This window comes from Drosophila willistoni, chromosome 3R (genome assembly GCF_018902025.1).
Source record: "Drosophila willistoni isolate 14030-0811.24 chromosome 3R, UCI_dwil_1.1, whole genome shotgun sequence".
Classification (NCBI taxonomy): Eukaryota; Metazoa; Arthropoda; class Insecta; order Diptera; family Drosophilidae; genus Drosophila; species Drosophila willistoni.
Genome location: NC_061086.1, coordinates 19078211 through 19104036, shown reverse-complemented (window position 1 = coordinate 19104036; position 25826 = coordinate 19078211). Strand labels below are relative to the sequence as shown.

At 38.6% G+C, this 25826-nt stretch overlaps 2 protein-coding genes across 5 annotated transcripts in view; both read left to right on the top strand.

The window, feature by feature from the left end:
* LOC6647034 (stAR-related lipid transfer protein 13) overlaps positions 1-3336 on the top strand; it is a 96020-nt gene extending 92684 nt beyond the window's left edge. For all 3 annotated transcript variants that reach the window (XM_015177422.3, XM_047013499.1, XM_002070567.4), the window contains 5 exons: positions 30-1668; positions 1737-2223; positions 2287-2559; positions 2629-2808; positions 2869-3336. In XM_015177422.3, coding sequence (XP_015032908.1) covers positions 30-1668; positions 1737-2223; positions 2287-2559; positions 2629-2808; positions 2869-2983 — 2694 coding nt within the window. In that variant the 3' untranslated portion in view covers positions 2984-3336. The remainder of the gene's footprint in view (positions 1-29; positions 1669-1736; positions 2224-2286; positions 2560-2628; positions 2809-2868) is intronic.
* A 1727-nt stretch (positions 3337-5063) lies between these two features.
* On the top strand, positions 5064-17078 carry LOC6647755 (male-specific protein scotti). Of its 2 annotated transcripts, none has more exons than XM_047009392.1 (3): positions 5064-5283; positions 16416-16866; positions 16926-17078. In XM_047009392.1, the coding sequence occupies exon 2, from the start codon at positions 16418-16420 to the stop codon at positions 16853-16855; it is 438 nt and encodes a 145-aa protein (XP_046865348.1). In that variant the 5' UTR covers positions 5064-5283; positions 16416-16417; the 3' UTR covers positions 16856-16866; positions 16926-17078. The 2 variants fall into 2 exon arrangements, with proteins under 2 accessions (XP_046865348.1, XP_046865347.1); XM_047009391.1 differs by lacking the exon at positions 5064-5283 and adding an exon at positions 16220-16290.
* The last annotated feature ends 8748 nt before the right edge of the window (positions 17079-25826 follow it).

Below are 25826 nucleotides of genomic sequence, written 5' to 3'. Positions count from 1 at the left end.
ATCTGATCGATTGGTTCCCACTCTTACAGCAAAAGGAGGAATCCGATGATGAGAACTTTGCATTGAGCGAAAACTGGACATTCCAACGAAACATTCGACGCTGGTCGCGCATAGGGGAAATGGGTTTGGAACTGCCACCGCCAGGTCTGCTGAATGTGGAGAAGACGGAGAGTTCATCCAAAGAGTCCAGTCCGGATCGGTTTGAGGATGATAGCTATGCGGTAGGTGGCACTGGCATCACTCTCATGATTCCTGGCTGCAGCAAGGCAGCTGGTGGCACAGACGATGGTTCAGATGGCGGGGCGGCGGCGCGTTTAAGGCGAACTGGCAGTGAACGGTTCAAGGATAGCGCCAAGGCATTCCTGCGTCGCGTCGAGTCCATTAAATCACGTCGTCGCAAGCGTCAGAATCGTGAGAATGTCGTAATTAGTGGACCCCAGGTGCTGGATCTGTCGCAATTCGGCCAGCGTAGCAGCCTGCGAAAACCGGATGCAGTCTACTCCACACCTCCCTCCCCCTCGGCTCTCAGTCCTATGCACACATTCCCTAAGGCGCCGTTCTTTGGCAATGAGCTGAAGGTGCCCAGCAATAGCGAGAATTTCCTAAGTCCCAATCGTGCCAGTCCGAAGCGTACACCGACCACCCCACGATCGATGCGTACCAGTCCCCTGCATTTCTTCTCAAGTCCCATGACCCAGTTAAAGGAGGGCAAGTCGGATGACTCTTCTTCCTACTACAGCGACAGTCAGGAGTCCTCAACGGGGGGCAAACTAACACTACGGAAACCCTCGAAGGCACGACGATTCCTGCAGCGGTCGGGCAAAGTCGATGACATTGGCGCCCACTCGGACTCGGAGTGCCATCAGGGACGCAAATTGCTCATCAAGGATGCCAACAGCAATACCACCGAGGTCAAGGTTAAGAAGCTAACCCGTGGTGGTTCTCTCAATCTGGGCAAGGATCCAAAGAAACGCGATGGCTTCCGTTCGTCCTCATTCCGTTCGCGAAGTACCACCCGTAAGGAGCAGAAGAATGATGAGGGCGATCAGGGTGGCGGCGGCAGCAGCTCGAAACGACAACCAGTCGTCCGCTGGCACAGTTTCCAAATGGAGGAACGACCCAATATGATATTCCGCAAGTGTTTCTCCAAGAAAATCGAACCACAACAGGAGGATGCTGGCATCCCATTTGCCGCCATGTCGGCTGGCCAACTTCAAATCATTCGCAAGCTGGCTCTGGTCACCCTCACCGGCTACATGGAACGCTATTGTCCCACCCATCGCTCAGGCTGGAACTGGGAGCTACCGAAATTCATTAAGAAAATCAAAATGCCCGACTACAAGGACAAGAAGGTATTTGGTGTTCCACTGTTGCTGATCCTTCAGCGCAGTGGACAGACTCTGCCCGTAGCTGTGCGTGCTGCTCTCCGTTGGCTGCAACTGAACGCTCTGGATCAGGTGGGCATCTTCCGCAAGAGCGGTGGCAAATCGCGTATCATTAAACTACGCGAACAGATCGAGGTGACCGAGTCGACGGCCGAGTGCATGGATGTGTTTGACTTGCAGCAGGCCTACGATGTGGCCGACATGTTGAAACAGTATTTCCGCGAACTGCCCGAATCCCTGCTAACCACCAAGATGTCCGAGACATTTGTGGCCATTTTTCAGCGTAAGTAACGAGAGAGATTTGATATGTAAAATTCTTTTTAATTGTTTTCCTTCCCATTTTCCCTGTAGATTTGCCAGTCGAAGTCCGTCTGGATGCCATCCAGTGCGCCGTATTGCTATTGCCCGATGAGAATCGAGAGATCCTCTATGTATTACTGGAATTCTTAACCATTGTGGCAGCCAACTCACAACTGAATCAAATGACAAGCAATAATTTGGGAGTTTGCCTTGCCCAGTCCATTTTCCATTCGTCCATTGCCACGGGATCGGCTTCGGTGTCGGCTTCACCGCGTCGCAAGGGCAAAGGCTCTGGCATGCCCGACATGAAGGAACTGGCCGAGGCAAAGGCCTCACACGAGTGTCTGTCCTTTATGATTGATCACTACAAACCAATCTACACGGCCTCGAAAGAGAAGCTGGGCAAGTGCAACTTTGGTTACATGGAGGAGTCGAAACCAGTGCCCCTTGAGGCCCTTGGCGAGGGCATGCAGTTCCACAATTGGCGCGGCTATCTTTACGAATGCACCAGCGCCACCATTAAAGAGGGGCGAGAAAAGTAAGTCGCTACACTGAACGAAAGAGTTTCGGTCTTACTTAAATGACTGTTGATTTCTTTAAGGACTCGTGGATGGTTTACCATAACTTCGCTAAATGACAGCAATGTGGACATTGCCTACAAGAAGGTGGGCGATGGTCATCCGCTGCGTCTATGGCGATGTTCTACAGAGATAGAGGGTCCTCCTTGTGAGGTGCTCAGCTACATTATTAAACAGCGCGCCTCGTGGGATGCCAATCTGTTGCAGTGTCAGACGGTGAAGAAGCTAGACGATCGCACGGAAATCTATCAATACGCTTTAGATGGTCAGCTCACCTCGGACTTTTGTGTCCTACGGTTAGTAAATTATACCAAAACTTTCTTATGCTTGACAAATTTCCAATTAATGACGTTTTGTTCTCTTAGTTCATGGCAAACGGATTTGCCGCGCGGTGCTTGCGTTATAGTGGAGACCTCCATTGATCATGCCAAGGCCAAGCCGCTCTTTGGTGCTGTGCGTGGTGTCGTTCTGGCCTCGCGTTATCTCATTGAGCCTTGTGGCAGTGGCAGATCCCGTGTAATGCATTTGGCAAGAGTTGATGTCAAGTAAGTTTACAAAGTTTTACATTTGTTGATCAAATTTGTTAATTATTTGCCTACTTTTAGGGGCAAGACACCTGAGTGGTACAACAAAAACTATGGACACATTTGCTCGCACTACTTATCGCGCATACGTATGGCCTTTAAGCATGTGGCCGATGGACCTGAGAGTAAGGTCTAAATCAACCTATTAATTGGAAATCTTCTCCTCTTTTTGGATAATCGTTGTAATATATATAATCGTTGAAGCATTTATGTGAAAGTGAAAAAGAAAACCTCCACCAATTATGACCTAAACAGAAACCTTGGACCACAATGAGCTTAAGTGGGGAAAAAAACAGAAAAAGAGAGAGAGACAGGGAAAGAGAGAGAGAAAGATAATGATGATCATGATATATGAGTATATCTATTTTTGTAAATACTTAGTTACGAAAGAATACCCCATACGCCTTTTTTATACAACCTTCAAATACGTTTTCGGTTATAAATTTAACTATAGCTTATTGTATTATATTTTTACATGGTCCTAACTTATGCATACGATACTTTGACTTTACGATATGAAATCTAACATTCAAAATACTCAACACATAAATATCACAAAATATATATACCTAAATTTATATATCTACATATATATATTATGATTTCTTGCTAAAGTCTATGTTTACGTTCTATAATAATATCTTTAATGTTAATTAGTTTGTAGTCTCCGCAATTTATGTAAAATTGAGAAATATGGCAAATATGTCTAGAAAACGGGACGAAAGGCAAAAATCAGCAACCTTAAAAATGTGTAAAGCAAATTCAACTAGTCAAATTCTATAAATTTAAGTTAATCTACTAACCCACATACACTCAACAATATAAGAGAAACGGAAATATTTGTCTACGGATTAAATTAAATGATAATGATCGGATAAATCGATGCATTATCGATGTGTGTGTTTAAATAAGCCCAATCAATATGATATGAAATCGGAATTCTAATTGTTAGTCTCGATAAATTGTGGATATATATGTATATGTATGTTTATGTTTGTATGACACGAATTGATTTCATTATTCGATTCGATTCGATTAAGTTATATCTGTATGTCTGTGTATGTGTCTATCTATACATATATATATATTTAAATGTATATATATTTATATATATATATACCTGAATCTGAAGTAAATACTAATGGCAAAAGCAGAGGAACACACTAACCAACCGAAATCGGTGTATACAAGCCAAGCATTAAGTAATACATAAACCATAAAGCAAAAACAATAAAACTACATACAAATCATATTATGAAATGAAAAATATATATCCTAAATTTGTATTATTTAAATGGGTTAAAGAACGTTCAACTTACGACTTACAAGTGTTTATTAACAGATCTTTGGTCTTTTTCGGAAACACAATCGTGTCCTGGTAACATTGGACAATGTCTTACCAAGATATCACCTCGAGAAGATTATAACTTTTCCTGTTTTGTAAATCTAAAAAAGAAAACAATTAATAGATGTTATCACAGTTATCAATAAAACTTAGTTATCTACTTTGTTAGGACAGAAGACAGCTGAACCAATTCTTTGTGAGTGATTTTTAATTTGCCAGTCTTTAAATAACCTTTTTACCGTTTGTTGCTCACTACTGCTCTCTATCTTCATGTGCGCACACTAAAATATGAGAAATACGACTTTAGCTTTTTTTTTAGCTACAAGCCAGACGGAGTTGCCACTAATGTAGCACAGTGGCCTAAATAATGGGACATTAGCAAACACCGGTATTTTCATTAGTGTTGTTAAGCGTACCATTTTTTCCCGCGTTCTTTAAACAATAATTTAAAGAAGAACAACTCATTCATTAATTGAATGTATTAACTATTATGAAAGCTTCTTGTACTATTAAAATGACTGAGTATCACGTAATATTTAGATTTCTGTCTCCAACTATGCGATTCTGACAATTTGCTTTAAAATTGCCATACTTTACTACCCAAAAAATAACTTTTAAACTAACTTGTTTGTGCTAAAGTTTAGTAGAAAAAAATTTGTTTTCTATCTATCTAACTTGTTTTTCTTTCTAAAATTTAGACAGTTCTTTTAGCTGTTTCTTAATATATATGTCGAAAATTTCATGTCTTAAATAATAATACCAAAAAAATTAACAAACAATAAAAAAACAAAGATAACAGTTTATGTGAAGACTTTGGCAAACAATATTTTTAGGCCTTAAAATAAAATTTTAATGACAGTTTAAGCTTACCCAAACTACATAATTATTTTTCGAAATTCTCGCCCACAGAAAATTAGAAATGTCTTGTTTTGATTTCTCTGTTTTCACACTCATTTGTAAGGTATTGTGTACCATTGATTAAGTGCCTCAACTTGTTGTGAATGTCACTTTTAACTGCTTATATAAGTATATGCAGATTTAACTGTTTTAACGTGTGGCAATTAGCAATTCACCTGCATATATATAGCGCGGTAAGTAAGTAAAACCAGTTTGTCGCATTCAACCATTTAAACGGACAATTTTCAATAATGGCGTCTTGTTGCTCTCTAATTGACTGGCCGCCGCCCAATTGGCTCATATATGTCTGTATATGTGTGAATGTATGTATGTATGATAAATGAATAGCACACGAAATGCCAAAAGAAGGAGAAAAATTATAAACCATTGGCAACTCTGTAGATGGTTAACACATGTTAAGTACAAGCGTCCGCTAATTGTACCCAAGCTACCAAACTGACTGACCCCAAAATGAAAAGCTTATGTGACACACACACACACTCAGAGACTTACACACACCCGTGAGCACATGCGACAAACATTAAAAGTCCATTAAAAAATTATGTTAGCTCTAGCGTGTGTGTTGGAGCTCCTGTCTGAGAGTAAAAGTGTGTGTGTGTGTGTATGTGTGTGAGCGAGTCCAGACCTAGGCAAAAGGCAACCTTATAGTCGGCCTAGTTGGCTATAACTATGCCTATATTTAGAGTGCAAGAAATGGCTGCTGCTGCTGCTGCTGCTGCCAGCAGTCAAGCAATGCATAATTGTAATTGCAAATTGCCATGTTGCCCACATGCAGCGACACAGCAGCAACAGCAATGCAACTGTCCAACGTATTGATTGCATTAATTAATTAATTTGTGACTTAATTTCATGGGCTTGCTGCAATCAGTGTACGGCGGCCAAACACGCACCACTGCCTAAATGTATTAATATTGTGGCAACAGCAACAAACACCAGCAAAATGCAACTGCAACTGCAACAGCAGCAGCAAAAGCAGCAACAACAGCAACAACAACTTGCTTGACTGGGACTGTTTCATTGATGCCCTGCACGTGTGTGTATTTGTCTTGTTATTAATTGAAATTTAATGGCACAAAATATTTTTATTTATTTATTCCGACTGCAATTGCATTTAAGCGCACTTCCTGTGCCCCTGGCACTCACCTATCCATCTATCCATCCACCCACACACAATCGCACACGCACAGTGCAAATGTCGGCTGGCATTTAACATCAAAAGGAGAGTCCAGCCTCATACCAACACACACACACACACGAATTCTTTTCTCGCTGCTGCTGCCCGCGGCCTTTTGCCAACAAGCCTGTAATTGATTTCACTTAAAAATTAAATAATGCATGCGGTTTTTACTGCAAAATGGATTTCGCAAATACCATTTCAGTTCATGCAGCATGCTCACAGATTTTCAGCGACACTCCACACCCCTCCACCCCCCCAAAGGCAACTACTCATCATCAACTTCATCATCATCGTACCTCCTGGCCTGGCCCGGCCTCTGTGTCACATAATTGCAAGCGTCCTCTTTGAGCGTTAAATTAAATATGAAAATTAATATCAACATAATTGAAATGGCAATGCAGACGCAACGCAACGCAGCGCCACGCAACGCACGCAATGGCCGGGGCCATGGCACAAACAACCAACCGACCAGCCAACAGACCAACCAGCCAGACACTGGCCCAAACCGTATGTAATTGATGAAATTATTTAAGAATTATTTTACAAATGCACCGTGACAATTATGTGGGCCTCCACTACACTGAGCGAAAGGTAAAATGGACCCATGCTATGTTGCTGCAATGCCAATTTATCGTCATTTGTGCTAAATTCTGACAGTGTTGAATATTAAAAAGCAAAAATGTTATTTAAACGCAGTGTGTAATTAATTATGTGCCATGCCCCACCACACCGCCCCTGCCACCGTGCCACCATCAGAACATAACCCAATTAACCCATTCTACATATGCGAATAGTGGTATTTATGTATATATGTACATGGTATAGAGATATGCGTATATCACATGCCACATAGTTTCAACAATAAATTAATGAAGGGAAAACAATTATCGTAAATAGCAGGCAACAGTCATTGGCATCTGACAGGTTGAAATTGGCAACAAGTTTGCCAATAGACATATCAAAAAACAACAACAAAAAATTAAGGTTCAGAGAAATTGTAACCCACAAAAGAAACGAAATCAGAAATGCGAATTTTAAAATACACTTTAAAAACAGCAATTTAATTGATTAATTAGGATACAAATAAGTTGCAATTATATTTGCTTTTTAATTATTTTTTTTGATACGAAACTGGATTTAAAAATAGGCAATTAAAAAATAAGCACAAATGGACAAAAGTTTAATTAGAAAACTGAAAATTATTTGAAATTTTACATAAATGAGGATGTCCTACCAAAAAAAAAAGAGTGATAGGCGTAAATTCCAGTGATTTATTTACCAGGTAAAAGATCTTGTTCACATAAAAAAACAATAATCAATTAATTAACAATCATTAATTAACAACGACATTATCACGCAAGTTCTTTGAAAGATCAGAATGAAAGAAAAGCAACTTCTATAATTTAAGTCCAACGTAAAGCACAACTTGATAGTCCAGCGGGGAGCTAAGATTTCAAGGATTCTTTGGTTACTTTAAATATTTTAAAATAGGTACATACATTCTATTTATGTTTCATACGACTCTAAAAGTCTTAATAATTAATCAAATATATTCAACACATACAAATGTAAGATTAATAATTTTTATTATGTTTAGCAAAAATTGCATTAATCATTTGTTTCAAATATTGCACATTTCTTTTCTTTGTTTTCCTTTTGGGGTAGCCCAAGTCCTTTTCTTTCAATATGTTAAGTCCATTATACGAACAAAGATTGAGGTATAATTTAATAAAATAAATATACATATTTATTAGAGATTATTTTTTTTTTTGTATGTCCAAAATCGACGCTCTAATAATAATAAATATATATTTGGCTAAAACATTTTACGAAGTCATTATGAAAAGTGTGATTAATGACTACATTTTTAGGAATTTGCATTTTCTTTTTTTCCTTTTGCATTATTATGTTTGACAAACGCAATCTAAATAATCAACGTAATAATCGTAATAAAATAAAACAAAATGCAATTCCATTAAATTCTTTACATGTACCTATCTAACCAATTCCAGATAAATTTACATTTATAAATAATTGCAATATTCTGCTGACATTTGCTTTCAAAATTCATGAGAATAAACGACAACGACATTGTCAACCAGACGAGGCATAAATGGAAGGCCAACAACTAAGCAAAGCAACCGAAAAAAAGAGATCACCAATAACCAGACAAGACAACAAAATTAAACAAAATAAAAGGGTAAATAAAGGTCCGACAATATTATGATGAAGTCGTTTTTCGGTTTGATTAATTAACAATTTGTATTTATGCATTTTTTTGCTTGGCTTGGCCATAATGTAATTACATTAACCGTTTTAGGAACACTTGCAGTTAAGAAGCAAAAACAAATGTATGAAAAAGCGCAAAGAAAAAGCTGTTGTTGCCCTTTGCTACAAAGTTCTTTGCCGCAGCAATTAAAATATGCTTACATATATACAGACAGAAGTGGGTACCATATATATACTTGTACTTTTCCCAGACTTCTTGGTCTAAAATCATGGTGTGCTGCTGTCATCGTGATGTTGCTTTTGTTACTCTTACAAGAAGGGTTAGTTAATTTGGAGCAGTAGTTGGCACAACATGAAAGAAAGCATCGGCGACTATATTTGTTATATAGGTATAAAACTTTTTAAACTTTTAAAACTTAATGTGAAAACCAATCAAATTAATAGAAAATATAAAAAAAAAAAAAAAATATTAAAAATTCTTATAAAATCTCAAAAAGCCTGAACTTTTTTAAGTCTTCCACTTAGTCAATTTTCGTACGATTTCAATTTTAGCTTAAAATTTGTACGTCTTTTTCCGGTGTAATCATTATTTTTTATACCAAAATCTGCAAATTGTAATGATAGCCATCAAAAAAATTAATAAAGATTGAGTCGAAAATAATTTTTTAAGTTTTCAAGCTTTTAACAATTCTCTAATATAATAAATTTTTGTAAAATTTAAATACATTTGTATATAATAAGATACATTTTAGGAATACAAATCTGAGGGGAAAGAAATTCCTGATGATTTATCATTTCGAAGAGTATTAAAATATTTTCTTGATTAGAGTTCAACGCGATTCTTTGATTTTTGTTGTCGTTGTCATTTTTAGTTTGTGCATTGTTTTCTTTATATATGTATGTATATAGTTTTGTTCACTTCTGAAATTTCGCCTTAAAAAATATTTAGAGACCTTCTCGAATGTCGGCATCGAGCACATTTGGCAATAGTTTGTCAACAAGAACGAAAGAAACACTGCCGAGAAATTGCAAGCTAATCAGCGGCACGTCAAACGCCTACGCAAAAATGCGCCACGAGGGGGGCAAAGATAAAGCAGGGTGGGTGAAGGAAGTGGGGGGCAGCCCACCAAGGGAGCGGGCACTTCAGGGCTCTCTTCTGGGAAGCAACTAAGAACGGGGAACAAGGCGCGTCTCGTCTAGTCGCGGCAATGAAAGACAGAAGAAGAAGTTGGCGTTGCGACAAATTTTTACAGCGCCCTCCGCCCTCTTGTTGCTGCTGTTGCTGCTTTTGCTGCTGCCGTCCATGGTTCATTTTGTTTGTCGTTGCTCGTTTTGCGTGCGCACTTTTAATTGCAATTGAATTTTAATTACTGCCTTGTCAGCAAAGAATGTTGCAGTCAGTCGTTTAAGTGCCGACAGCAGCAGCCAGCGACAGCAAGGAATAAGAACTGGAACAGGAGCAACAGCAACAGCAGCCGCCTCTGGCAACAGTTGCTGTCTGTGTCTCTGAGCCTGGACTCAATGGCTAAATGTGTGTGTGTGTCTGTGTGTGAGTGTGTGTCTGTGTGTGCCTGAATTGGAGCCGTCTGCCACAGCCAGTTGATTCACTTTGCTCTGCTCTTTGACGTATTTACAACTTTGTCGCAGCAGCAATTAAATGAGCAGAGCAACACAGGGCCGCCGGCAATCATTCGATTCGCCTTCATTAATCAGCAGCTATAAATGTGATGAGCTGATAAGTTCATTCCTGATGAATCCATTTACGATCTGATATAGTCTCTATACACACACACACATGTGTAGGTATATATGTATATAATATGAAAAGCCTAATGAGAAAGTTTTCTGCAATTATGTTGACCCCTTCAAATCGGGCCTTGGCTCCCATATGATTTAAGTTCATTGGCTTATCTTTAGTTAATTAATAGTCATTTAATTTTAGTTTGTAAACCAATATCTATCAATGTCTATCTACATTGGCTACTGTCTATCAGAGGCAGTAAAATGATATTCTTGCCTCTCTCTTTACGCTTTTCTCTATTTTTGGTTTCAAATTTATAGTTGAGGCGAAATAAATTTGTATTAATTTTGTGTAACCTTTTGGCATGGCAATTAAAATCAAAATCAAATGGTTTTATTAATGCATTTGGAAATATTTAAAGATTTTCCGTCCCCCACTTTGAAATTCACCCTCTGGTTGAATGGAAAACAAGATTTATGCATTGTGTGTGCGGCCATTTATCTAAAATTATATTGAAGCCACTTCAAGGCATTTCCCCTTCCATTGAAAAAGGAGGCTCTATGTGAAGGCGCAGGTGCACACATGGAGAGGGAACTGCGCTAAAATACACAGCATAAATGAGTGGGTGACACTGCGGGACATTTTTGTAGTTTCTATAGGTTGATGGGGGGTGGGGGGAGGGGAGGGAACACACAACTTCACCAATCAACAACAAAAATAACTAAATGTCAAACAGAACTCATGCAACAATTTATTTAAATATCTCAACCTCATCAAATTTAAGTTAACAAACACACACACACACACACACACACACGAAGACACACAGAGCATTACGACAGAAAAAACTACGAGGGCCGTGGCAAAGGCAAAATGAAATGAAAACGAAAATGAAAATTCAATTTTCCACCTAAACGCAGACACCGCATCAATTTTGAGAATGCCTTTTGCCAGAGCAATATAAACGATTTGTTGTGTTAGACGAAGGATGGATGGTTGAGTTGAGTTGAGTTCGGTTCGGGGGAAGAGTGAAGAGAGAGAGAGAGAGAGATAGGAGGAGACATGAGAAGAGGCAAGAGGCAGTATTAGCACTCAAAACGGCAGCCAAGAAGTCAACAGAGCAACGTTGTCGATGCTAAAGAGATGCAGGCGGTTGGCACAGACAACCATTTCGACTTGGACTCGCCTTTTGGTTGCTGTCAACGACAAGCCCCAAGCTAAAGTGAAGAAGATGCCATGCGGCTGGCTGGCTGGCTGACTGGCTGACTGCCTGGCAAATGCCCTGATTCCAAATGCAGACAATTAAAATGACTTTGTGGTGGAAGAGGTACGCGTGTCTTTCTCTGTGTGTGTGTGTGTGTGGGCGCACATATGTACACCTTGGAATCTATTTCTCTTATTTTACCTATGGCCAAATAATCTTCAACTTTGATTTACACATCAATTTTATTTTTGAACGATCATTCAAAAGAAGAGTTCACTAAAACATTTAATTAGTTTTTATTGACCATTAAGATTCCAATCATGATTACCGCATACAAAACTCATATACACACACACACACAGTAGCTGAAAACTGCTACGCACACCCACCCAACGGGGAACCCCACCCCCTTTTTACATCCCTCTATCCCTCTAGCCATCCGACAACTTTCTACAATCGTTATTTATACTCACTCTATAGAGTTTATTACTTTTTGAAAAGAGAATTTTATGGTTTTTTGGCCTCAGAGCATCGAAATATTTATGATATTTACAACAAAAGACGCAAAATCGAGGAAAAATTTTTAACTAAAATCGAAATAAAAACATACAAATTAATTAAAGCCAATAAACAAAAATAAAACGAGAGAGAGAGGGAGAGAGAACAAGAGCAAGTGAGGGGGAAGCATAAATGTGGCCATAGCCCCAGCCACGACACCATTAATGGGGGCGCCCTACGCACTGCTGAGTTTATGGCCACCGCCGCATCCATCCATCCATCGAGTTGAGTCCATCCATTCGCCTGCCAGACAGTATAGACAGTATTTTGTGTGTGTTTGTGTTGAGTGATCATGGTAGTAGTAAGTAGCTTGGCATGCACTTCGCTGCCAATTTAATGGCATTTTTACAACTTGAAAGATTCGTGCCTGCCATGCCGTTTTGAGCGATGATATTGCTCCTCTCTCTCTCTTTCACTCTCTCGCCGGCGGGAGACACCACTAAATGCATACGAAATGCAGCGCAACGAATGTCATTAGAACATAAAAATGATATTAATTGCAGGCAACAGAAAGAGACACACAAAGAGAGAGAGAGATGACTCCGATGCAATGGAAATGTCAGCATTATTATGATGATGGAATGGGCAGAATGGCTCTTCATCTTGCCCCCTCTTTGCCCATTCTCTGTCTCTGCTTGCTTTGATGGTGACAATCTCACATAGCTCCAAGATAAATAATAATAAAAAAAATTAAAAATAAATTAACACCTAGTAAAAGATGCAGGCAGATGCAACAGCAGCAACATCAACAGCATTGCCACTTGGATCGCTGTTTGGATGCAGCACGCAGACAGTTCGAAAATAGCACAAAAGCAATTAAAAACATAACGACACACACACACACACACACACACACACACGCCCCCCTCTTCATCTCATGCGATCCCCATCTTATGCTTAACCCCGTCTATCTACTGCGCCTCTGGACCAACGCCTCTCTCATTCTCATTCACATTCACATTTCCATTCCCACTCCCGTTTGTCATAAAAATATGTTCGCCTATATTGAATTTAACAAGCGCAACATAATGCAACGAAACGTCGCCATCTCTCTCTCTCTCTCTTTCTGCCTCCTCCTGCTGCTCCTCCTCAACCGTTTCGCGCACAGATCAAAGGCAACAGCCTGCCATCTAAATGGGTGGACCAAAAAATGCCTGCCCCCGTTGATAATAATGACGATGATGCTAATGCAGTTGACATTTTATGTGACTAGAAGAATGCCACTAGCAAGCCAAGAGCCCGTGCAGCCATCAACTAATGTGGAACTCCCGACCAATAATAATTAAATGCACAAATATTTCAAATTAATTAACTACTCAAATGGCATAATCAAGTCAAAATATTTTAGTCAAGTGCCTGAAATGATTGAAATCATCATTCAAAACTAAATTGGAATCTCATGCCTCTTCTTTCTCTCTTGTCTTATGCACTGATTACAACAGGTCACAGGTCATTTCACACATTAGAAATGGTTTAATTTAATTGGGCTTAGAATTTGAAACTAATCGTGAGGTCAACCAAAGGGTTTGATTCCTTAAAATCTTAAAAATATTCAATTGCCACGAGATTATGGGTATACATGATTTTGACTTCAATTTTAGTTATTGAAATGTTCTAAATGACAGAGTTTTGAGTCAAAACTTTTGACCTTATTTATAAACCAATACGTCACCTTTAATGGACTCTAAGAGCAAAGCTGTCAATTATTGACGCAATTGAAAAATCCTCTACATAAGTTAATTGAAGTGTCTGAAAAGTGATGGATACAGCAAATGAGCGGTTGCTAATGTCAATTGAAGGAAATCTAAAGCAATTTCGGAACTAAATTTGGAGACTGTGAAGCTATTTTATAAATGGAGATAGTTTATTTATGGAGATAATAAGTATAAAACAATTAAAGTCAACTATCTTTTCTTACGTATTTGTAGTTGCTGCAAATCCATATCAATGAAAAAAAATATGAATTTAAAACATATTCGGAACCCAATTTTTTAGTTTCTATTTCAATCATAAATTAAGTTTCCGAAAAATGTACTGAAACAACTCCAAAAAGACGAAACAAAACAGATTTTATACCGAAATTTAAATTGTAAATTAAATAAGTAGCGGAGAGAAATAGAGTACAAAGTCATCTTATATCTTATAGCATAACATCTAATTCTAGTTCATAACTTTAATTAAAATTTCCAAGGGTTTCCAATACAATATTCTCCCGAATTCAAGCTACTTAATTAAGTAGCCATATCCAATATTCTTCAAAATTGGATTCATTTTATGAAAGAAAACTCAAAGAGAAAATGTTGAAACCTTTCGAAGTTAAATTGAATATGTCTGTTCATTGTCAGTCATAAAAGACTTGGAAAGGTGTTAAAAATCTACCCAATTAGTATATAGATTATTTACTTTACACTCCATATTCTGATTAAAATTACTTTTCCCTTTTAAACTATGTTCAAGTAATTGGCAAAAAGGCTGCAAGCATTTGAAATGAAGCAACGTTGACTTTATATCTGCATACAATAAGAACACAAAATCGATTCTATGACGAGTGTGGGTTATAGATAAAACTGATTTGCATAAATTATGATATTGATTCAAATTAGGTATGGATTGTCACTTGCGTATACCTATACATAATTGAGTATGCTATATATAGTAGTTACTTTGACAGCGAGAGATGAATATATATCGTTTGCAGTAATAACGAAGAATAGAGGACAAAATCAAATGCTTAGTAAAGGATTTTCCTTGGAACGACAATGACACAATGTTGTATATTTCATTGAATCAATTATCGCTGGACATGGCATAATAATTACTGTCTGCCCATGTCCACCTTCAATAGACATGCACTTACACAAACAAGGTCGCTCCGAGCAACACAACCATCGCCCATCGCCCATCGACCATAAAGGAACAACTGTGGTGAGAGAGAGAGGGGTTACCATTGATAACTAAGTAGTCTGGGGGCAGTCAACCCATTATCCTGGCCTTGTTGCTTAACCAGCTGAAGCCTCAAGTAAGCCAGCTGAAGCAAAATCAAATAAGAAGCAAGCGAGTGCCAGAAAGAGATGGCATAAGAGAAAGGGAGAGAGGGAAAGTTCAAGCGTGAGCAAGAGAGAGAATGCATTTCGAGACCGAAAAGCTATAAAACAAATTTCGCCCATATAAAAGTAAAATAATGAAGTGAAAATGGCAACAATGTGATTACACACAGTGACAGAGCAAAGCCATAATGAATTGTTGTTAGAACGAGAGAGACTGAGAGAGAGAGAGAGCCAGAAACCTCACAGCAAAGAGTCAGAGAACAATTAAAAGCGAGAGTATCTGCGTCGGCGCTTTGCTAAATGTTGCTAGCAACATGTTGCCAATGGCTAACTTGTTGGATGCACAGCAAAACGTTTTATATTATTGTTGTTGCTGCTGCCCCATAAACTCTTCATAAAATTCCAATTTCATCAATAACAACAGCAGTCAATCTATCAAAGAGTTCAGCTAACTGAAAGAATGTTGAAATGTTTTTCATTTGAATTCAATCAGTTTATATCATCAACAAAAGGCAAGCATATTAATTGTGTTGCCCCATAATGAAGTCATGCCACAGTTCATAATGTGCTCTCATTACAAAAGCACAAATACAAACAACAACAGCAACAACAACAACCTAGGCAACGCAGCTGTGCCACACACTTGATGGCAACGTTACGACGAGTTAAATTGCTTGTAATGATGATGGCAACGCACACACATACACACTTACACACACAGACACACAACACATATACATTGGGTTAAATAGGGCTAAATGCGCCCAATCACTCGGCCCGTCTGTCTGTGAATGACAGTGGGTGCCCAGGGTATGGATTTGGTTATGGGGGCGCCCCAGCAAATGTCAGACAACATTTATCCATTTGTAGCTGGACATTGGGGAACACATAGACGTTCGATATGGATATGACTTTGTATCCATGTGTATGTGTCTCTCTGTGTGTGTGTGCATCTAATGGATAGCTCGATTGTATTTTATCGCATATGAAATTGTTTTTCCAATTTAATATTGTAGTTTCTCAGCCAAAAAGTTTCCGTTTTTTTGTCCTCTCAGGGGGATTTGCCTCTGTTCAACTATGTTTTTCCCTATGTGTGTGTGTGTGTGTGTGAGTGTGTGAAAAAGTTTTGAGCAGGCCAGGAGTGCTACATCACAATGAAGACTCAATTACAGTTTTAGTTTTACTTCTCAACTTGAACAGGCACACACACACGAATACAACTAAGTAAAAAAAAAAGACAAAAAACATATTCCATATCTATATACTTCATTTTAGCCACATTTAGCAGAAAACTACAACTGCCGTATTACTTTTTTTTCGTTTTGTTTTGTTATTCAACCCATTCACAGAAATGGCCAACAATCGTCTAATGCCTGAAGGGCAAATCATTGAAGAAGATATGGATGGAGAGGATCAAAATGCCAGGGAACTGGACATAGATGACGACGATGACTCCGAACTGGATGACATGCGTGTAATGAGATTGAATAATCCACAAGTGGCCATGCTGCTGGATGCTCCACATGAGCCGCCATTCAATTTACATCATATGCTGGGACCTGTGGCCATGCCGACCAGGCCGCGTAACAAGCGAAGCTTCTTAACCGTCGCCAAGCCCTTTCACATCCAGCCGCAGATGTGTGCCCTAGTTGCCAATGGTTGGCAAGCTGTGCAGCATCTCCAACCGGAGATGCGTCGCGATTATTTTGCCAACTATTTGTACGAGAACATGAATAGCAAAAACTATCCAAATGGTGAGGGCTTGCCTCATCATTGGGGACAATTTTGACCACCATGCAAGTGAGTTACTTAGTTATACATAATTAATTTAATTTTCATTGATTTTCCCTTTCAATTAGCATCATTAGCAGAATCTTTGTTCGTTTTATGGTACTGGACACACAACTCGAGTATTCTTTTCTTGGCCTTCTTGTTTGATTAGTAATTTAATTTTAAAAATTGTCCAGAACAAAATGCCGTGGGCAAATAAAAACAAACTTAAAAATCACAAATTTAGAAAGAGTTTACGTTGTTTTTTAACGATTTTCGGCACAATATCCTACTATATTTTATTCCAATCGGTTTTGGTTTAAGAAAGGGGAAACATTAGGAGATACTGCTAAATATCTTGCCTTCCCATAGGAAGCATCTTCAAAGCGCTTAAGGTCCAAGATGTCTACAGAAGCGAGAGAAAACTTGTTATTGGTTTTACTTACAAGCTAAGTATTATGGCGAAAATCTAAGAACTACTGTGATTTCTTTGTGATTTTAAATTGGTCACTTTATTGTCAGTTAATTTTTCTAAAATGTCATTATAGTCTGAATTGTTTGGATATCCATCACTAACTAAAAGATAAGATATTAAAAAGGAAGAGGGTTAAAGCAAGAACAATAGATAACATGTCCACAAAAGCAAAAACCATTTAAAGGTTCATTTCAATCATACGGATTGAGCTTTAGGATGCGTTAATAGAGGGAAGTCAGCCAATTCACAATCGTGTTAGTGTTTAAAGAGGTCCACAGAGAGCCAAAACAATTTCTAAGCGACCAATTCAGTGACTTTACCCTCTGCCAAATCTCAATAGTTTTTCACATTTTTCTGAAATGTTTACTTTTATATTGATTGTTTCTAAAAACAAAGCAAAACAACTTTATAAACAATAGAGAAAATTCCATGATTTTATTTGTTTTAGATAATTCTGTATAATATTTACATTTCGATTTCCATTCACCTAAAATGAAAGTAAATGCAAAAATGTCTTACAGAGAATCCATGCATGTCCATAAATCTGAAATCCAGATTCAAATTGCCTTTGGGCCATCAGAAATAGCTTGAAATTGACAATTAATAAACTGCAGATAGATTCGGACACACACAGACGTAAAGAGAGGGGTTAAATTGAAAACTGACGAACTTCATGGCAATGGCAATGGAAATGGTTGACTCGTTTTGGGCCATGTGTAACTGAATTGCAGGATATTTGGCCATGTCTTTTACATATGCCTAGCATACGGTTCGGCCAACAAAATGACAATGGCCAAAACCGGGCAGCAGCCTGGTTACGAGAACAATTGGGCAAAAGTGTAGCAAATAAATACAAAATGCAAAAGATAATTGCAATCAAAGCCACAAAATGTAGCCAAAAGGCTTATAAACTTGTGGGTGTGCGGCTGGTTGAGACAGACAGTGAGAGAGGGAGCGAGTGAGGGGGCGAGAGGGCAAAACGAGGCAGGAGAGGAAGAGAGATAAGAGCCGCAGGGGATGCGCACTAACAACAGAAGGTAAATGCATTTAATTTCACAAATGTGCGACACAGAGGCATGCACACACTTACATCACGCATACGCACACACACACACACACACACACACACACATACACATGCAAAGTCAGTTGCAGTTGCAACAATGGGGCTTGGCGCCCCAACTACAATACAGAAACGGGAAGCGTTGGCAATTTACGGCCATTATTGCAACAGACAGGCAGCTTTTATTATGTGGCACTACCACCTCATGTGGCATGACCCCCCCTATCGTAACACCACCCCGCACCTTACCCCTGACCTCATTTATTAACAGTGCTATGAGTTTGTTGCTGTCATGATTTTTTGTGGCTGTTTTGAAGCTAAGCTTTTTGATTGCTGCTCTTTGCAATTGCCACATGCAACAATGTTGCTGGCGTTTTTCTAATTGAATTGCCTCGATTTTCGGTTTGCATTTTTCCGCCTAATTGTTGAATTCTATTTGGTAACAGGGTGTGTGGGGGTTAAACACGAAAATGCATTAAACATGAAATAAAGAACAACAAAACCAAAAAAAAAAAGGTTAAAAAAACCTGAACCCAATAGGCTGCTGCAACATTTAAAACGTAATTATGCCTTGTTGCCCTGGGGCAATGCCTTCTCATTCTCAGCCATCCTCATGCAGCCCCACACTGCGAGTTTGTTGCAAGGGTTGATTAATTTTGCCAAATGCTATGCAACCCATTCAATCTGACAATAGCAACGCATTTGCCCCATGATGTTGCCGTTGCTTGGGGGTTGTTTGTCTCGGTTTAACCTTCCCCCCTCCGGTGCGACAGAATGAATGCCTGAATTGTGATTGATGCTCATCCCGTGTAGTAGTTGGTCTGGGGATATTCTTCTGTTCTCTTTCGCTAGAGATGGCTTTGATCTATAGACCAAACTCACACTTAAGGTTAGTTACGTATTCCTACCTGCCTTTTGTTGAGTAATTGATTTTGCCACCCCAATTTGGGGGATGGTGGCATGCCTCATTCATGCATAGTTACACACACTTGCCAGTTAATTGAATGAGCGGCTTTTTAGTTTAATCTATTTAATTGCTCCGGTGTATGGTAAAAGTCATAATAATTTAATTACAATTACAATTACATTAATTATTACAACTTAATTCAAATGAATTTCGTGTTCCACTCGCAAAAGGCGTTGAAACAGAATAATTTGCTTCCAGATTAAAGTTTCTTGGGTAATTAAAAAATGTGCAAAAAATTTAATTAAATAGTTAAATATATTGATGCAATAAAATCTCCGAGGAAACCCGAGTTGATTCGCTTGATTTGATCCTCTATTCTCGACTGCATATTCCTATTTCTATTTGTAACTAGAAATTGCAAATTGAAAAATATTTATTCAAAAAGTTCTGTATTCAGATTTCACATTTTTCTCTACAATTTCCAGGCCTCTCCTCTCCATTTGATGATAAACAAATGTCCATACAATTTCTGTAGCTTAAATTCATAAATCAATTGCCTATTCAAAGGTAAATAGAAACGTTTTTTCAACGTTTGGATAATAGTTTCATAGATATTTTTCGTTTACTTTCCTTTCCTTTTTGTTGTTATTGATAAGCCTGTGTGTTCAGAAAGTTTTCCACTTACAAACAATTTGCAAGCTACATAAATACCTTGACTTTTTCCAGCTACTGCATGAAGTTATGTTGAAATCATCTTCTTTTGCGTCAGTCGAGACCTCGACTCAGTCACACACACACACACACATAAGCAATACGAGGTGGAAAGAGGGAAACGGAAAGCAGAAGGCAAATGGCAAACTAAGCAGCATTTAAAGATACTTTTCGCCATAAGTATAACGTGGGTGGGCCTCACCCAAACGACTGAGTGACAACGCAATGGACAAATAAGAGTCTGAACTCATGACTATATCTGGCTAGATATTTTTTTCTTCTCTAATGTATAGTTTATACACTATAAAATAGAATATATTTTAAATAGAAGTAACCTTATAATTCTCCATTAAGTGCATCAACCAGTCGAAATAAAAGGCTAACTTTATTTTGAATAGATTTAATTAAGCATCAAAACTATTGAAATGTCTATGTAAAGTTGATTCAAACATTCATTTTCAAAAAGTTTATATAAAGAGTATAAGAAAAGACACAAATAGATAATAAAGGGTAAAAGCAAAAGCTAAGCTGGACTTGAGATTGTCACCTTGACAATTTAAGATTATTATTTATTCTTTTTCTATAAGTTCGTGCTGGTTTATCCATTATGATTTCTTGCAGTGTAATAACCTAATCCAACAGCTCTATATTATTCATTTGAATGCACATAACTGGCAGAGAATTTGATGGAATTTCCTGTAAACAGGTACACAGAGAGCTTGCCAAGAATACAAAACAAATGCCACAAGGAGATGGAGATACAAACAGGCCAGGCAATGGCGAATAACAGAGAGAGAGAGTGAGAGAGAGACCCACAAAGTGGAGGGGAAGTGAGATGATGGGGAGTTATATAGAGACAGACATATTACCCGGCTTAAGAGAACAACTTCTGTTGCTGTTGTTGTAGTTGCGGATGCTTAAACAAACAGACAAAACGCCACCACAGACAATCAGAAAGGCATTCAACCAGGAGAATGCCACACACCCAGCAACAACAGATAGAGAGAGACAGAGAGAGAGACGGAGAGAGACATAGGGAGAAAATGTAATGAAGGAGTTGGGAGGTCTTTTCACAACTCGAGCTTAATGCTTATAAATATTTAAGAAAATATTTCAAAATTTAAATCTAAACTATAAACCAAATTCCTAAGATTCATCAGTCATAGAGCATTATGTGTTGAGTTGTGTGTGCGCGTATGTGTGTGTGTGTGTGTGTGTGTCTTGTCAGTTGGCTTAAACTCTTGGTCAATAACTTATTTGCATATGAAAAGCATTCGAAATCAGCAAATCCAATAAGGACAACAACAAGAGCAAGAAAAATTTCTGTGAGTTTTTAATTGATGGCAATTTGTGTTACCTCAGACCATTAACACATTTTAATCTGCCACTGGCTGATGGCTTTTGTGTGGTCGCCAAGACAGACAGCAACAGCAACAACATCAAGCATTCCGGCAGCAACAGAAGCTTTGCTGGCGCTCTTAATCATCAGCATAAGCAATAATCTGAAACAATTGCCGTCTGTTGGCCTCTTTCTCTCCTTTCTGTCCTTCATTTCCCTCTGGCCTCTTGGCCGACGCCTTTTACTGCCAATGTGCTGCAATTGCAGAGGCAAACTTTTATTGCATTGCCATGTCAACAGCAACAACGGCAATGGCAATCTCCAAGTGTATATGTGTGTGTGTGTGTGTGTGTGTGTGTGTGTGTGTGCGAGTGAGTGTTCTGTTGCACTTAAAATGCGAATGCGAATTGTGGCGCAAAATGAAGCTACTTGTGTTGCCCCGACACAGATGCCAGATTCCAGCTTCCAGAGCGAGACAAAAAGCTCTATCAGTGTGTCTGTATGTATGTATATGTGTGTATCTGTCTGCCTGTCTTTCGGTCTATATGCCTGCCTGACTGCTGCCTGGCTGCTGTTGCTGCATGCCACATTCAATTAGTGCAACAACATATCCTGCCATCAGTTGATGTTGCCGTTGCTCGGCGGCAAAGAGTGAGAGCCAGAAACAGAAACAGAACCAGAACCATAGACAGGAGGCAGGAGACAGGAGGCAGTGGCAGTAAAGCAGAGGCAGATTCAAACTCAGAAAACAGAGTCCGAGTCCGACTCAATGCTACACTTAATTTTATTCATTTGACAGTTGCAGCCACACACACACACACACACTCTCACTCATATATAAATCGCTGCTTCTGCTTCTGCTGCTGCTGCTGCCACACGTATACCAGCAATTAAGGTCATTCTCGCAGCAGCAGCAAAAATATTTTTTAATTATGTCATTTTATTGAGTGAACATTTATGCAAAAATGACAAAAATCTTCAATCTTCATCCCTCTCAGGGGAAGAGTCAACTACAATTCCTTTCCCAATTACAAAATACTTTTTAATGATGGCAGGTTAACAGGGTTGCAAATAACCGATATACCCCTTACCCCCTTTTTCCCACCATCCATTGCCATTGTCCTGCCCCATTTGCCATTGTTAAGCCTTGCAACAACTTGGTGAACCAAAATAACATTGAGCAAAAAGAAACATAGAAAGAAACTGTCCCGCGGGCATTAAAAACACAATAATAAAAGTTATATCGATAGCATAAAAATCATATTGTTCAAGCGAAAAGTCATTTAATTGGAAGACCATTCAATTGGAATGTTACCCCAAATTGACTGTTGCCGCTTGACAAGAATTTAATTTAGCAAAAATACATTTAGTCAGCGTTTAAGCCTTTATGAATTTTTCACACTTTTTAAATGTCGCAAAGCGCATAAAAATTCCATAAATACGCTAATGAAACACATGGCCATGGCAGACAAACAATATATATACATATATCCAAGCATATATACAATATGAAAGAGCAAAAAATACAAGAGAAATAAAAAGCAAAGGAAAAATGAAAACCAACTAAAGAACCACGGCACGGCGAGGATTTAAGAGGAAGAGTGAGTAACTGAGTGAGACTCACACACACACACACACACACACATTTAGCAGCAATCCGGACCACCCAGACAGCAGCCACATGCAACACGGACAACATGGAAGCGGAAACTTCTATATCCATTTATTTGGGGACCATCAACTTTTAAATACTCTCTACTAACTTCAATTTTGAGAATATTCACTTACTGTAAATTAGTTTAGACCTCTTAGATAAACTTTTAAGCACCTGAGTAGAAAAAAAATGAAAAGTAGATACAAAATATCAAATATTAAAACCCAATTGAACTTTTTCGAATGCAACTCAAATTAAGACTATATCCAAAAGGCTTTATACAAATAGATATATGTATTTAACTTTAAAACAAAAACATATTAATGGTATAACTTTGCTAAAATTATTAAATAAAACTGTCAACTAGATTCAAAAATTTAAAGATATTTTTGACAGTAGTTTCCAACTACTTCATTTTCTTGGTGACTTGCCATATCTAATATTGTATTAATGCATTATAAGATTTGTTTGTTCGTTCCTTCATTTGGAATAGATTACAAATTAAGAAACATAAAAATATTGTAAACATAGCTAAAGGTAAGTGCATCTTAATAAAATCTGAAAGTTTAGCTTTTAAACGCGTGAAGTAAATTTACATCTACATGTATGTATGTATGTATATTAGGGCATACTATTTTAGGTCAATAGAATGAGATAAATAAAGGTCCTTTTAATGATTTTTATTAGTATTATGTCATTGAGATTTCGAATATGTATAAATGATAGTCGCAGTCCTCGGTAGATAAGTTGTCTAAGTAGCCCAGTCATTTAGGATCCGGGTTCGAATCCCAGGCTAGTGTATGGATGTAGTTTTCGTCTAAGCCGAAGGCCTTAGTTGCCAGTGCTTGTCTAATGTTAGGTTGATAGTTTACAAACTATATCCTATACTTATAATAATAATTATAAATGATAGTCGAAATTAAGTACAAAGATATGTTACTCACAATAGAAGAAGATCTAAAAGGTTCCCCTAACTTTAAGTTAATTATTAATCTAATGTAACGAGTAAACCAAGACAAATGCAAACAGCTTCCCATTAAAATGTGTTTTGCAATTATGAAGAATAGACCTTCCATTAGCATTTATTTCTGTGACAAATTCCATATGCTCGCCAACAGAGGGTAGACAAATTGTGGACTTTTCTCCACCAACATCGTTCTGTTTGAGCCCTGGCATCCTAGCCAAAATGCATTTTCGTTTTATTCCCCCTACTTTGCAGAGACAGGAACGAAACACACACATACTTGGACAGGTTTTTAGTTGGCAGCTTTTGCTAGTTGCTGAGATCCTGTGACTTTTGAATGCAACTACAACTGGAACTGTAACTGTAACTGTATAAGCATTAGAGAGGGCAGAGCAACTGCTCGACTTTGGCTTGTCTGGAATATATTTTGCCATTTATGAAAACCATTTAACAAACACATCATAAAAATTCAATTCAATTCGGTGTTTACGTCTACTACTCTAGGATGATATTGCTTTTTAATTGCGGACACGAGCGGAAATTGCTTTCACAAACACTCACTCACTCACACAGACACACACGCTCACATGTTGCCCCAATATTTGTATATAAATGGCTACAACACACAGGGTGTGCCCATTGACATTTTACCGGCACAGGAGAGAGGGAACTGAAGTGGAGTGGTTCTTTGCGGAAGTGCGTTGATTGCAAGGCAACTACATATACATATACATGTGTATGTGAAACTCCTTTGCCATTTCGCCTGACCTCAAAAACTTTGACCTTTTTGTTTTTGCCATGCCATGCCACTTTCTGTTTTTTTTATTTAGTATTATTATTATTTTCTTTTTGTTGCTTTTAATTGCACACCACATGCGCCATGCAATTTCTATTTATAATTGGAATCAGCTTGAAGCTCCAAAGCCACCCACCCAAAATGAAATAAAGAACCCAATGAACCACCCAACCATCCACCCATCCAACCACTCAACCACCCACCCACCCACTCACTTCCCTTCTGTACTCATGCACGGCCTGGGTATGGCTCGGGCTCGGGCTCGGGCTCTCTGCTCTCATTTAATATGAAAGTCACAGAATGTGAGCTAATTGAAAACACTTGCAATATTTATGAGTTGGGCAACATTGTTGCCAAAGCACTTGACTTGCCATGGTTGGTTTAGCAACATGTTGCTGAACTAATAAAACAACAAAATGATTTTATTATAATGGATTTATAACGCAAGCCAAGAGCAAACATAAAATTGTAGATAGAGAGCAAACGACAGAGTGAGAGAGAGCTAACCGAAGAGAGAAAGTGTTGAAACGAGACGGAACGAATTAGGGAAAGAGATAGAGAGAGAGAGATAGCTATGGGAAGGGAGAAAGAGCGAGAGAATGCACTTTTGAATTGAGACGCAAACGCGGCAGTCCATTAAGCGCAATGTTGTTGTCATCATTTAATGCTTTTTGTTGCTTATTTGCCTTATGCGACTTGACAGGCAACTTGCCTTCCCCACCCACCCGTCCACCCGTCCCATTATTCCTGCCTCATCATCATCTTCGTGTCTTTGTGTGTGTGTGAGTGAATGAGAGCAGAGTGTGCGTGTGCGCATTTGCAGCTCGTTGTGTTCATCTGCAGCATAAATGGGCCCCCACAGCGTCGTTGGCAGCAGCAGCAACAGCAACAGCAGCAGAGGGCAACGGGCAGCAGCAGCAGCATCGTTTGCCTTAAGTGGAGATATTTATAATAAGTTTATTTGCTTGTACTTTTTGGTTTGCCCCCCTTTGCATTGGCAACATCATCATCATCATCAGCTTGCTCCTTGGCGCAGCAATCGGACAACATGTTGCCATTGCTATGGGATGTTGCCTGAATG

Bases quoted from the DNA above. Each gene is read 5' to 3' on its own strand.
- LOC6647755 (XM_047009392.1), top strand. From the start codon at position 16,418: ATGGCCAACAATCGTCTAATGCCTGAAGGGCAAATCATTGAAGAAGAT.